This window comes from Acomys russatus, chromosome 17 (genome assembly GCF_903995435.1).
Source record: "Acomys russatus chromosome 17, mAcoRus1.1, whole genome shotgun sequence".
Lineage (NCBI taxonomy): Eukaryota > Metazoa > Chordata > Mammalia > Rodentia > Muridae > Acomys > Acomys russatus.
In genome coordinates, this window is record NC_067153.1 from 43,387,802 (window position 1) to 43,403,435 (window position 15,634).

At 43.0% G+C, this 15,634-nt stretch overlaps 1 protein-coding gene across 1 annotated transcript in view; it reads right to left on the reverse strand.

Annotated features, from left to right (window-relative positions):
- The window catches only part of Enthd1 (ENTH domain containing 1), a 108,922-nt gene extending 99,146 nt beyond the window's left edge, over positions 1-9,776 (reverse strand). The window contains 1 exon segment of the mRNA XM_051159401.1: positions 9,291-9,776. Coding sequence (XP_051015358.1) covers positions 9,291-9,639 — 349 coding nt within the window. The 5' untranslated portion in view covers positions 9,640-9,776.
- Positions 9,777-15,634: the final 5,858 nt, after the last annotated feature.

Consider the following 15,634-nt stretch of genomic DNA (forward strand, 5'->3'; position numbering starts at 1 on the left):
GTCTGATATGGCTGTTCCTCAAGAAAATGTCTTATGTATAGTAGATAGAAAGATGGATCAGTGGCTAAAGACCAAGTGCCAAACAACCACGAGGACCTGAGTTCAGGTCCCAGCATCCACATTACAAGCTGATGTGCTCTCTCCCAAGCTTATAATGCCAGCACTGTGAAGGACAGGGCCCGAGGATTACTGTGTCTTGCTGACTACCAGCTGAGAAGCATATGTCCTAGGCTCAGAGAGACCCTGGCTCAAAGGAATGAGGCAGAGGCTGATAGAAGAAGATACCTGATGCCCTCCCCTGACAAAAAACTGTTTTGTCTATGAACAGCCTTTTCGAAGACTCATGCCCCATGATTAGAAAAAAAGTAAATACACACCATATTAACAATAATCAAAAGAAAGCCAGAGTAGCTTTAGAAAACCGAATTAATCTCAGACACGTTAGAAATCAGACCAAGAAAATGTGTCCATGGCAAGAAGGGAACTGTTTGACAATATAGGTGGCGTTCTCCAAGGAGATGTAAGAGTTTTCAGTGTCTACACATCAAATGAGAGCCTCAAAATCCACAGAGTCAGCGCTGATGTGATAGACGTTTATAGGCTACTTGGTGCTCATCACGCCCACATGGAGCACACACCGAGACAGGCCACATTCCAAGTCGGGGCGCATGTCAATACATTTAGAAGAATACAAAATCATTCAGTATCTGTTTTCAGACCGCAACAGAATTAAAGTGGACACCAGTAAAAAGATAGCTACAACATCCAGAGCTAAATAATACTTGGGTTGAGGAATAAAGAGGGAAAGAAGGTAAATTGTTTTTAATTGGGTGAAAGCACAGCTTATTAAACTTTGTGGGTGCCAACCAAGAAAGCCAGAAGACTTTTTCCCAGCAGAATTTGGTTTCTTCATGATCCGTGTGTAGGCTAGGCTTCCAGTGCAAATTAGTTGCACAGAAGTGCATTCTGGCACTTTCTCGGTGACTTTACACTATACCTCTCTTCTTCTCTAACCCAGCAACGCCATCTTTATCCAGCAGTTTTTCAATGGTCATATACCTTTTGGGGGGGGGGGGGCGCATCTCTCTGGGTTTTTGTTTTGTTTTGTTTTGTTTTGTTTTGTTTTATGTGCCAAGGTCTGATGATAAAAAAGATGACTCACACATGGTATGTGTCCTCAGAATCGGGTTAAGGAAATTATATAGACATATATATCACATGTATACACATAACATGTCATAAAAGGCACTACACTGATACGAATAAAATAGCATAGCCAGCTGGGTGTGGTGGTGCACACCTGTAATCCCAGCACTTGGGAGGCAGATCTCTGTGAGTCTGAGGCCAGCCTGGTCTACAAAGTGAGTCCAGGACAACCAGAGCTACACAGAGATACCCTGTCTCAAAAAAAAAAAAAAAAAAAAAAAGCATAGCTATTTCTCATGGGCATACCCAGGAAAAGGTCTTTGGGCTGGGATTTGAAGAGTAGAGAGGAATTCAACAACAGAAAGAAACGAACATTCTAGATCTAGAGGGAAAAGAACTTTCTGAGTACGGCACAAAGCAATGCATTAGCAGTGCAGTGCTTGTTGACGGAGCAACCTACATTGAAGGCTAATGAGATAAAAGCACAGAGACAGATCAGGAGCCAGACTCTCTTGACTAGCTATCCCATAAATAACAGCTTTCAGCACCCGCCATCCTCATAGAGGCACACGGCAATACAAACTGAATGATGCCATGAGCTGCTCCTGGGAAATAAACACCAAAAGGGAGGTATGTGAAAGATAAATGTAATTTATTTCATTTGTTCCCATTAATTAAGCCATTGTAATTATTATCATTTATTAGTAAATACTCCAATAATGAATGTGACATGTGTCAGTGCTATCTACCACTGACTAGTGCCCTTCCAAAGTAAACAGATAAATGCACAATGCCTCTGTGGACTTGTCAGCGCTGACCTGGGATTTTTTTTCCACTGGGAGAACTCCCATTGTTCTGTACTTGGTCCTAAGCTCGAGTGTTGGAGAATATGAAACCCATTATGAAGATAGATTTAAATGTTCACAAAAGTTATATGTGCATAAACAGGTCTGTCTGAATATTTGTATTTCTCTACTTTTCAAGTCCTTTCCTCAGAATAGCTCATGAGCTCTTTATACCAGGGACGAGCCCCTCTGCTTTACAAAGTCATGGAAGTCCTTAGTCCGGTTATAAAATTGCTGCATTGGAAATTTCAGGGAAAGACCTGAAATTTTTAACTAACATTATTTTACCTTGTAAAAATAAATTTATAGAGTGACTCAAGAAGGTGAGGCAGGACGCCAGCCTGGACTACATAGTAAAATAGTGAGACCTTATCTACTAAATAAATAAAAATGTAATCTTCATAGAAGTTGATTTGTATAAAATTTTCTGAATGAATCAAGCACAGCAGGATAAAAAGTCATGAAGGGTTCTCCAATTTCATCATTAAGCCAAAAACCTAATCTAAAATAAACACTTAAAAGTAAGTTGAGCACCATGATTAAATCTGACTTATGCTAGGAATGCAGAAAATCAAGGTCATAGACCATATTCACTGGATAAAAGGATTTTTAAAACACATAATCACCTCAAGAGATGCATAAAAAGCATTTGACAAAATTCAACATGGTTTCTTGGTTTTAAAATACACTCAAGGGCCAGGGGGTTGGATCAGAAGGTAAAGGAGCCTGCCGCCAAGCCTCACGGCCCTAGTTTGATCCCCAGAACCCACATGGTAGGAGAGAACTGACTCCTGAAAACTATCCTCAGACCTCCGCATGTATGCTGTGACACACAGCACATGTCTAGACATACACACACACATATACACACACACCAGCAGTAATAGTAATAATGACATTGAAGCTGGGCATGGTGGCACACGCCTTTAATCTCAGCACTCAAGAGGCAGAGGCAGGTGGATCTCTGTAAGTTCAAGGTCAGCCTGGTCTACAGAATGAGTTCTAGGACAGCCAAGGCTACACAGAGAAAAAACAAACACAGAGAAAAAACAAACAAATAAATAATGACATTAAAATGCACCTAACTCATCAGGAACATAATAAAACTTACTCAACCTGAGTAAATATAAAAAGCCCTCAGCTCGGGCTGGGGAGAGGTTAAGAGCACCACCTGCTCTTCCAGAGGTCCTGAGTTCAATTCCCAGCAACCACATGATGGCTCACAACCATCTCTAATGAGATCTGGTGCCCTCTTCTGGCCTGCAGGTATAAAGCAGTCATATACATTAAATAGATAAATGTTGGTTTCTTTTTAAGCCCTCAGCTCACCAACATGGTGTCACAAATGTATAATGCTAGCATTTGGGCGGCTGCGGCAGGAGGACGGCGAGTTCCAGGCCAGCCTGTGTTACACAGGGAGACCCTGTCTCAAAACAAAAAAAGGAAGAAAAGAAAAAACAAAACACAGAGCTAGCATCACATTTAATGCCTGAAAGCTTTCCTCCTAAAATCAAGGACAAGGAAAGCCTGTCTGCTGTCACACTTTTATATGGTTGGAAAAAATACATGACCAAGACAACACACAGAAGGAACACGTGAGAGTCCACCATAATGGGGAAACATGGCAGCAAGCAGGCAGAGTGGTCAGAGCAGGAAGCTGAGCGCTCTCATCCTCACCACAGCAGGAAACAGAGAGAGGAAACTAGACAAAGGGTAAGGCGTTAAGTACACTTCCTCCTGACCTCCCTGAAGACCACCACCAAATGCGGGAGCCTACAGGTGTGCTGGCTTGAATAAAAATGCCCTCAACTCCAGGCTCAGTCACTTCAATGTTTGGTCCCCAGCCGGTGGCACACTTTGGGGAGGCTGAGGAGGCGTGGCCTTGTTGGAGGAAGTGTGTCACTGGAGGCAGGTTCTGCGTCTTTAAAGAGTCACACCATTTCCAGCTGGCTCTTTCTGCTTCCTGCTTGTGGTTGGGGAAATGAGCTTTCAGCTTGTTGCTCCAGCCACCATGCCTGCCTGCTGCCAGTGACAGTCTAGGCCGCCCTGGCTATGTGTGGATTTGCTATGTAGATCAGGCTGGCCTTGAACTTAAAGAAAACCTGCCTCTGGGACTAAAGGCATATAGCTACCATGGCCTACAGCCAGATCTTATGGAAGTATTTTCTCAACTAAGGTTCCCTCCTCTCAGATAACTATAGCTTGTGCCAGCACACATACTCTTTCTTAGCTACCTAAATATTCCTATAACACATGTAAGTCAGTGTATAAATATGTGTGACGAGTTTAAATGAAACCTTCTAATCTGGGCTGGCAATACCCCTTGCCAAGAGCCACAGACTATCTAGCAACAACAACAACAACCAGGCATGAGAAACCCTCTTTTGAGCTGTTGGTCAGGGTTCTCCAAGAGGTTCCCCAAAGGTACTGCTGTTGCCTTTGGTTGCCCCCAGAGGTGGAAGATAAGTCCCTGTTGCTGAAGACACCGTGACTTCAGACACGCAGGCCCCAGAGGACCTGAGCTGAATCCAACCTGAAAGCCTCCTCCTTGAGGACCAGCTTTCCGGGAACCAGAAGGAGCCATGCAGCTGCCAAAGGAGGGAAACAAGCAACCGTGCTCCCCAGTCATGATGCCCACGACCCACATCAGCAACCAGCACGCAACAGTCATGCTCAGGGTGCAGGAGTGGCCGCCTACTGTGGCAGTAACCAACAGTTGTCTAATTGGGCTTACGGCCCACTCAACAAGAAGGAAATTGTGCCTGGTTCTGGAAACCTAGACAACTGCCCAAGGCTAGTGAAGTCCTGGATCTCGGAGGAGAATCTACAACCTCCATTTTACTAAACCAACGTAATCCCTAACTGCATTGGAAATATTTATCTTCACACCCACAGCTAAGTGTAGTTCTCACCCCCCCATCAAGGAAACTTCTCCTTGTAGCAGAAGGAGACCGTTACAGAAATCCACAACCAATCAAAATGCAGAGCTGTGGAGACCAGTCCTACTGTACATCTGTAGCACAACTCCTGCACCTAAGGTCAGAGGTCATAACAGAAGAAGGGTCAGAAAGATGGTAAGAGCCAAAGGAACAGGAAGTTTGCTGAGAGATGATGTTTCCTAGAAATATCAGAAGCTACAACCATGATGTCTCACCAACATGGCTGCCTAAACAAGACCTGAGCATGGACAATACCAATAGACGTGCTGACCTGGAAGGGAGAAAGCTCATGAGGCCTCAGCCCTGGACAAAGAACTACAGGCAAGTAAGGGACTACAGGAGGCAGGAGAAGAGCACACCAACTGGTTATCCAGTACCAAATGGTGAGCCTGAAAACACACAGACAAGTAACATTTTATGCACTGATCAAGTTCTATTTGTGTATTTAATAATACATATACGTATATCTTTAGAAAAATACATATATATAATATATAGATGTATAGAACAATTAAACAAAAAGAGGCCATAAATTTTAAAGAGCAAGGTGGGAGTCTGTGGGAGAGTTTGGAATGAAGAGAGAAATGATATAATTATATTATAATCTCAAAAAGTAAAAAGAAAAAAGTTTAAAAAGGAAAAAATTCATAAGATAGCAGTGTTCCCCAAATTTGTCTGGAGAGCCAATGAAATACCAGCCAAATTTTTATTGCTCATTTGTCTGAACAGAAACTGGTAAGTTGACACTAAATCCACAAGGAAATGCAAGAGATTTGGAATTTTAAAATGCTATTAAAAAAGAAGACTGGAAAGATGGCTCAGTGGTTAAGAGCACCCCGGCTGCTCTTCCAGAAGTCCAATTCCCGGCATCCACATTGTAGCTCATAAGTGTCTGTAACTCCAGTTCCAGAGGCTCCAGCACCCTCTCACAGACATACATGTAGGCAAAACACCAATGCAAATAAAAAATATTTTTTAAAGGAAGACTGGAGTTGAAGTAGTCATACTCCTTGATTTCAAGTGTTACTACAAAGATATGGCAATATGCTGGCAAATGAAAAGACACAGACCTATGAGGACACAGATTAGAGTAGAGAATGACTCGTCACAAAGAGCCAGCATAACTCAAGGGGGAAGAACATGTTTTCAAAAGGTGGTAAGAACTAACTGGGTATCCACATGCAAAAGAACTTGAAGTGGGCCAGGCATGGTGGCGCATGCTTTTAATCCCAGCACTTGGGAGGCAGAGGCAGGTGGATCTCTGTGAGTTCGAGGCCAGCCTGGTCTACAAGAGTCCAGGACAGCCAAGGCTACAAAGAGAAACATTGTCTCAAAAAAAAAAAAAAGAACTTGGAGTGGGCCCCCTATTTCATATCATACAGAAATATTAAGTCTACAGGAATCCAAGATCTGAATCAGAGAGTGTGCTGGCTAGTGTTGTGTAACTTGACACAAGCACAAGCTAGAGTTACCTGAAAGGAGGGAACTTCAACTGAAAACAATGCCTCCAGAAGATCCAGCTATAAAGCATTTTCTTAATTAATGATTGATGAGGAAGGGCCCAGCCCACTGTGAGTGGTGCCATCTCTGGGCTGGTGGCCTTGGGTTCTGTAAGAAAGCAGGCTGATAAAGCCATGGGAAGCAAGCCAGTAAGCAGCACCCCTCCATGACCTCTGCGTCAACTCCTCCCTCCAGGTTCCTGCCCTGTTTGAGTTCCTGTGCTGACTTCCTTCAATGATGAACAGTGATGTGGAAGGGTAAGCTGCGTCTTGGTCATGTTGTTTCACAGCAGCAATAGGACCCCTAAGACAACAGAGTCAACACAACAAAACTCTTAGGAGAAAATAGAGGCATAATTAGCTGGGCAAGGTGGTGCACGCTTTTAATCTCAGCATCAGGGAGGCAGAGGCAAGTGGATCTCTGTGAGTTCAAGACCAGCCTGATCTACATAGCAAAGCTCCAGGCCATCTAGGGATACGCAGTAAGACTCTTTTTAAAAGTAACAATAAACTTTTGTGCACAGGAGGATATACACATTAAGAGATCACAGAGACAACCTACAGAGGAGCAGAAGGTACTTCCAAGCCACCTCTCTGCTAAGGGACTCATACACAGAATACTAAAGGACTTTCACAACTCAACAATAAGAGAATGCATTTGAAAACAGGCAAAGGACTTGAAAAGGCATTTCTAAAAGACAGCAGGTGCATCTCCATCAAGGACGTGACGCTTGAAATCAAGATTCTCAGAGGAATGGAAGTCAAAGCACAGCAAAGCCAACTTCATATCCAGTGGGACTAACCATAATTTTAAGTTGGATGAAATAACAAGTGCTAGCAAGGACACAGGAAGAAGGAAAGCCTCTTACACTGCTAATAGGAATGCAAGACAGTTCAGTGCCCCTGGAAAGGCTCAGCAGATCCTCAAAAGGCCAAACACCGATATTCCCACATATTCTAGGAACTCCACCGTCTCTCTATACACCCCAAAGAACTGAAAGCAGAGACCTGAACTGACACGCACTGATGTTCACTGCAGCGTTATTCACAAGAGCTCACAAGTAGAACCAGCCCATGAATCTAACAGATTAATAGATTTGCTTAAATGTGCAAAGCACAGAAAATAAACTGTTATTCAACCACAAAAGTATCGAGTTCTGATACATCCTACGACATGGATGAACCTCAAGGACCATAGGGTGAGAGAAATAAGCCTGACAGGAAGGAAAAAAATATAGGAGAATTCCACCTTTATGTGAGAGGACTTTTAAATTAATCAAGATAGAAAGTAGAGGCTTAGTGGATTGGGAATGAAGAGTTATTGCTTAATGTTGACAGCGTGCTTTAAAAAAAATGTTTAAACAAGAGTGGCGATGGCTTCACAACAGAGTAAATGTAATTAATGCCACCAAACTGCACTTACAAACGTAAGTATGAGCCTGGCATGGTGGTAGCACATACCGCTAATCTCAGCACTTGGAAGGTGGGGGTAGGAAGATCAGGAGTTCAAGGTCAACTCAACTCAGCTACTTAATAAACTCAAGTCCACATGAGATTCTGACTAAAAAAATATTAATATAAATGAACGCAAAAAGGTAAGTCTTGATCTAGCTGTCACACCTTATAATACACAACCTTATAATTATATGTACCTTACATAAACAGCCTTATATTTTATAAATAATATATATGTAGGCTCATATCTAAGTGTGCAGTTTGTATGGTATTGTGAATTATATCCAAACAAAACTTTTTATGAAGAGGAAAGACAAAAAGAAACATGCTCTTACGCTATGGAAAGGTATGGAGGAGACTTGGGGTGCAGTGTCGGTGAAAGACGCCAGCCTAAGGAAGCTTTATAACATCATGACGTCTGGAAACGCAGGTCTATGAAGACAAGTGGTTTCCAGGGCCAAGAGGGTGAGGGCGGGTCCTAAGGCATGCTTAGGGAAGTGAGAGGCCCTGTGCTACCCTGGGTGGTGGACACAGGATTATGTCCAACTGTGCTGCATGCAAACTATGAGCATTAGCAGTATCAACATTGGCTGCCATTTGTAACAAATGTCCTCACTGATGTTAGTAATTGGAGAGATTGTGGGTGGGTGGAGAAGGGTGCATAGAAACTGTAGTTTTAAAATGCGGTAACCACAGCGTATAACTATAGCAAACTTTCTTCCCTCCTCACGACTTAAACCCCATCACTTTAAACACAAATTATAACTTTGTGTTTCTAACGCAAAGGAGGAGAATGCTGACTCTTGACCGCTGCAAATAATTTAGCACCAATTCACTTTAACACTCTATTCAGGAAGCTAGGTCACCTCCTCTCCACGCCCAGAATTATGTCATGAACTTCTGTACTTCTGTTAGGTACCCCCATCTCTATAGCCTTCAGAGATCCCAGAACTCCCAGAAACACTTCTCTAGCTTGTGACTAAGTTCCAACCTAATTATAATTATGAATTATAGTGACATCAATATACAAACTTCTGTGCTCCCCCCTTTTCATTTGCTGTTTTTGTTTTTCTATGAGGTGTCACGGGATCAGGACCCCAAGTGTGAAAGCAATCATACTGTTCTCCCAAGTGTCATAGTCAGCACAGAGGCTGAAGATGCGACTCACAGCTGCCTAAGAAGAAAGGTGGCTGGGACACTTAAGGACAACTCTTCAAGCCCAGCGTGATGGTGTGTGCCTGTCATCCCAGCACGTGGGAGGGCAGGGCGGGAGCCTAGGCTACACAACAAGATACCCTCAAAATCAAAAACAAACAAACAAACAAGCCCAGTTCAGGGTTTAAAACAGGGTCTGCCCAGCGAGCCTTTGTTTACAGGTACCCTGTCTGTTTTTTACGAACTGTTACCTTGGTCTTTTCCAGCTTCGTCTATGTGTTGAAAGTCTTTGAGCATCTGCAGGCTACAGAAGCCCTCTCTGCAGTACTGAATAACTTTCCTAGAACCGTTCTTGATGAGGTAGTCCATCAGGGCTAGGGACTTGTACACGTGGCGCCAGTTCTTGCCATGGTCACTGAGTCGCTGCCACAGCATGTGCATGATCTGGGAGAGGGAGGCTGAGTTGAAGGTCATGTCACTGATAGCTAACATCAGGGAGCTGGAGGGACCCCAGGGGTCGTTGGAAGTTGCTTCCCTGACTTTTATTTCAGCCTCTGAGTAATTTTTCACAAAGTTCTTCACTTGCCTCCTGAGTGCCATAGCTACAATGAGTGTGAAGGTGAAGGCGGGTGAGAGCGATGGGACAGGGACGGCTGGTTTACAGAGCTCCTGACAGATCTGTCCCTGGGTCTGCAGCTCTCAAACACAAGTGATTTGTCTCCACATGGTAAAGTATCGATTTCCTGCAAGGAAAGTATGAAAAATGTGTAAGTTCCTTTTAAAAGAAAAATGTCTACAGAAGACCAAGTTAGTCTGGGGAAAAAAAAATCTAGATTTAATTCCCAAGTCAGCCAGAAGGGAGGAGGGGACTATGTAGGCAAGGATGAGCACTAGAAAAGCCCTAACAAGACTGACCTCCATTATCCAAAGCAATGTAGGTTGTCTATCTGTTCCTAAAAGTTGCTGCAGAAAATGTCACTCAATTCCTTTGGCAAGAAATACAGTGAGTATAAAGGCACAGAGCAGACCAATTAGTATTTCAGGGGGATTGTTTGTTTGTTTGTTTGTTTGTTTTTTGAGACATCAAGACAGAGTTTCTCTGTGTAGCCTTGCCTGTCCTGCAACTCTGTAGAACAGGCTGCCCTCAAACTCAGAAATCTGCCTGCCTCTGCCTCCCAAGTGCTGGGATTAAAAGCACGTGCCACCACCACCGAGCTGACACCTCTTTTCTAACCTATGCTGCCATTATACAAATATTGTACCTGGAAAACAATTTACATGCTGGTAAAAACTGAATGTGAGGACCTCCCAGTACACTTAGCTCTAGAACTACAAAGCACTTAATCACATTTAAATACATTCTGCTTTCTTGTCCATCTAGGGAGCCAGCACTAAGACAAATATTCTACCTTCTTAGATTACAACCAATGTGTGGCAGCCAAAAACCAGTATTTTAGCCTAGATACAACCAGCAAACTAGGGGGAAAGGTTCAATTACTTTCTTTACTCACCTTCAGGAAAAAGATATAGCTTTAAAATTCAATAGTGTCAAATGGTATTTGAATAGTGTATTGTAAGGAACTCCCTAAAATCTGGAGTGATTACCATGTGTCTGACAACTTCCCAGATACATAGAAAAGGAAGATATTTAGGTTAATATAAAAGCACATTAAAACTTAAGAGGAGTATGTAGCCCCAAGAATTCACAAGATGCTTGTGAATTATCAGTTTATAATTTACATGAAACCGTTCCTTTCCTCTTTTTCATTACTCTGCAGGAAGGTGAGTCACTCAGTTTGCAATTTCTCTAGTGATTCACCTCCGACAACTACCAAGGCACTGTGCCAAACTGATTTCAAGCCCTGATGAGCATCCAGACCCAATGAAGCCTAGATGGACTTAATCAGATTTCACTATCAAAGCTGCACACACACAAAAGAAAAAAAAAATCAGACCCATAACGACTGTTTGGTATTTTTAGTTTTGTTTCCTTGGCTCCTAGCTCACGCCTGATTAATTTGTGTGTCAAAGGAAGACATAATTGTCAGATGCATGGTAAATGAACTATCACTTAAAAAAAAAAAAAAAACAAAAAAAAAACAGGAGATCATCAGCCATTCTGTCCCTCCTCTTTTTGACTCAAGCCCAATGCACTCTCAAATAAATGAGACAGAAAATATAATCAATTTAATTAACATTTCTCAGAAAGAGACCATATCCTTCATAGGCTATAGGAAAGGAGAAGTGTGTTTCTGTGGCTTTCTGGTTGCCTCGTTTGCACCCTGAATACAAGCATTTTGTCTGACTTCCTCCTGCAGGAAAATTCTGATTTATAAATGTTTCAATAAGCTATTAAAACTTTCAATTTCTACTGTCCTTTTTTTCTCCTCTACCAAACTTACTCAATGCAGAGCTGTGCTGTAACACCAGCCTAGAATAGCCAATATTGATCTGTGTCTTCACAAATCTATTTTTTTTAAAAAACTGTCTTAGAATTATAACTTGCTGAATTAAGCAGTTGTTTAAAAAAAAAAACTTGATTTTATAGCCACCTATCTATATTTTGGAAAGACCATGTATGTTCATTACTCAGCTTTCCTATTTTCTCTGAATTGCATCCTTAAATTTTTGAACTGTTTTCTTAAACAAATTTTCTACACCAGAAAATAAATGAAGAGCCTTCTAACCTAAAATAGTAGTTTTAAAAGGATGGCCCAACACCATGCCAAAAGTAAGTACTCTCCTGTTACAAACGCCACAAAGAAAAAGGCCTAGCTGGGTAAATTAATGTCACTGACTCACATGTGATGACATGACCACAGAATGAGGCACCATAAAGAACTCAGTAACTGGCGTCGGTTGTAAATGATGAGAACTTATTATGTTCAGACACTCAACTATAGAGAAATGTTATTTACTCACACCCTGAGGTAACCTGGAGATTATAACTACAGTCATGTGCTGCACAGATGCTTCAGCAAGGGTATCATGCATGACTGTGGTCACACAAGATGACATCATAGCCATCTTAGTTTGGGTAAGTATACCCTATATTGGTGTAGACCTAAACGTGCATTTTTCAGAATGTGCCCCTGGCATTAAGCACCTTTTGACTAGATGGCATCTGAGACAAAAATCCCTGGCAAGGATACAAGTTTCCACATGTGACTCTCGGTTGTCTGGCTCCCTACTTCACCATCACATTGAGAAGAAGGCAATTCATGCCCCAGATTCGTCATCCCTCTGACCTCTGACCTCACCATAAAGGTCATCCTATCATCCACACCCAGTAGATTTCCTTCTTGAGAATGGAATTTCTTTCATGACATTTGTTGTTTGAGTGTGGCAAATAAAACCAGACTGGGAGTTCCTGAAGGACAGAAACCTCGGCTCCACTGTCTTATATACCACTGCAATCCTATACTTAAGGACCCACCCCTCCCACCAGCCATGGTGGGAACCCAGGACACACGTGAGGAGTACATGACTAAATGGCTAAATGATTCTGCTTTGGGATAATCCAGAAATGATTCTACGGCTTTTCGTTTCAAACATGACATTAAAAAACAAAAACAAAACCCCAGCCCCTGTAATTGTCATGTGTGTAAAAGTTTAGAATTTGAACAAATGTTTTCAAAGCAATCAACAAATACCTCTTGAGAGCCATTTATACACATTTGTGAAGAAATGTAAATCATGTTCCCTATGGTTTAAAAAAACTTCCTGTTTAGATGGAGAACTTTCTTGAATTGAGAATTTAATTGAGGCAGGAAAGCGTTTGTCAGATGATGCTGAGCCACTGGTCCACGATCCCACACAATTTCCTTGAGGCCAGCTGTTTTGAAAGGCACCGCAGTGCCTGTACCACACACTACGGAACACACACAGTGAGGGGTAGGGATGCTCTGAGCAACGAGCCCCGCCAACATATTTGCATCAAAACTTGTAGATATTTGGCATAGAGGTTATCAGCAGTCTCATTTCAGTTCAGGTTTCCCTACTAAGTAAGTTTTAAAAAAAAAGGGAAACTGGTCTTCGAAACTTCAGATTTCATAACCGAAACTAAAGGACTGAAGAACTGGAGGGGGATGGCTCGGTGGTTAAGAACACTGACTGTTCTTCCAGAGGATCTGGGCTCTATTCCCAGCACCTACACAGTGACTATGACTATCTGCAACTCCAGTTCCAAGGAATCTGACACCTCTTCTGACCTGTCTGGAGAGGTATCCGACAGTACTTTTCAGGTACTGCACATGAGGTGCACAGATGTCCATGCAGAGAAAACACCCATACACATAAAATTAAAAAAAAAAAAAAAATCAAACAGAACAAAAAAACAAAACCCAGAGGAACTATCCAGATGTGGGCACTAAGAACAGTAGTATCTCAGACGCTGACCGTTCAAAGGCGTCTCTGGAAAGACGCGGCAGAGAGAACACTGGAGAGAAAGCACAGTTCATGTTTGTTTGGGTTCTGCCTACAGACATGAGTTTGGCTCAGGAGGAAGTAGGCTCTGGTGGAGACTGCTAATCAAACCATTACAGAGAACACCGTGGCATTGAAAGGGGTTACGGTTTTGATTGAAAGAACTCGATGCTGAACGAGAAAGAGAAACTTTTCTGAGCTGCTTCCATGTGCAGCGATTTTTCCCAAAGTTGATTACATGGCAACCTCTATCCTAGGCAAGGAGGCGGTAAGGGAAATAGGTGCACAAGGCACAGTTCCCACCCACCCCCCAAGGGAATCTCTACACCATGGCTTTGTGAGGTGTCACATCCGTGCATTTAAGATCCAATGGCACGGATCTGAGGTCCATTCCCTAATTAAATGACACCTCTGAGCCTTAGTTCCCTCATCTACAGCACAGGGCTACGGTGAGGAAGAAAGGCAAGGGATTTGGAGAGAATTCTGAAAAATGGAGGGTAGAGATTGAGAGAACCAACTTCCGCTTGACAGGGACTTTCCTGGCACTCCCTTTTCAGGTTTTCACACAAGCGTAGGACACAGTTTCCTGAGATGGGGAACTTCACTGAGGAAACTTCTGGAAAGAGGAAGGGGCTGCATGGCATCCGATAGCAGCAGCCTCAGGGCCCCGCCCGCCGGCCGCCCTGTCCTGTGCCTAGGGCAGAATGGTGGCTACTGGCAAGTTAGGCGGGAAGGCCACTGGGTTCCCTCCATCCACTTTGTTCTGCCCTGGAGGTTACTATCCAATGGGCCCTTCCAGCCACCTACCTGGGCATCTCCTTCTCATCAAAATCAAACACCCGCGACCCGCCCCCCCGCCTCCCCGAGCGATCTTCGTCCCAAGAGCCCACGCCGTTGCCCCGCTTCCGCTCCCTTGCTTCCGCTTCCTCACTTCCGGTCCCTTAGTGCCTGAACAAGGCGTCTGCGGTAGGTCTATCCTCTTGGCTGGATCAAACAGACCAAAGACAAAAGTCCTTGATATCCAATCTCGGTCAGTAGCACTGTTTTTAATTTTGCTTTCTAGATTTCTACGATTTGTGTTACTATTGTGCTGGACCAGAGGTGCCACCCTGCAAGCCCTGACTGCCACGTCGGAGCTTAACTAGAGGGGGAAAACCGTGTGACTAATGGTCAGCGCCGCCGTAGCTCTGAGGACAGCTCCAGGTCTCACCGAGGGCTAGTCTTTGATATATTCATGCCATCAGCAGTGAGCTTACGCTTTGTACCCGGCAGGAAGGACCCAGAGATAAAGCATAGCGTTATGCTGCATGAGTTTACAGGTTAGTGGAGGTGACAGGCGCAGTCATAGAAGATTGTGACAAGATATGTATTGCATAATGAGAGAGGAGACAGCATCTAATTTCTGCCAAGGAGTATTTAAGGGCAGAACATTTTACATCCGAATTAAATCGTAAAAGATGACAGGGAATTCACGGGGTAGACAAAGAAGAGGGGGACATCAGAGACAAAGGACGATTCTTGTATAAAGGCAGGAACACAGAGAGCACCTATTATCTCAGTGGAACTACAAGTCCTCTAGTAGCTGTGACAGTAGAGATAGCTGTTAGCGGAGCAACAGTGGAGGGAGACGAAGTGACAGTTAAGGCAAGTCCCCAAGAGCCTCCTCCCTATGGACATAGACAGTATAATTGAGTTCATGTTTTAAAGCATGTTGGTAACTGAATAAAATTTTGACTAGGATGGAAAGACTTAGAGGGTAGGAAAAGACTTTGAAATTAAAAAGTAAAGTTTGATTCTTTTTCTCCTCCGCGGCTTCAGCTACCATAATAGCCAAAGTAATTGATACTGACATGTCAATAGAGAAGTATGAAATCATGAGAAATATGAAAGAAGTTGGTATATCTGAAATACTGCATAACTGGAAATAATATAATGAAGGTGTAGCCAGAAGCAAAACGAAAAGGCAGCCTGGAAAACAGATTGTCTAGGGCCTTGAATTTCATTCTAAGATATTTAGATTTTATTCCATGAAGTAGTGAGGGAACAAACAAGTAATTTATACATTGTTATAATTTACACACACCGTATGTACATTTCAAAGAGCTGCTAAAATTGGTCATTATCATCCTATTTTACATGCGGAGGAACTGCATTCATTCGCTATCACTAA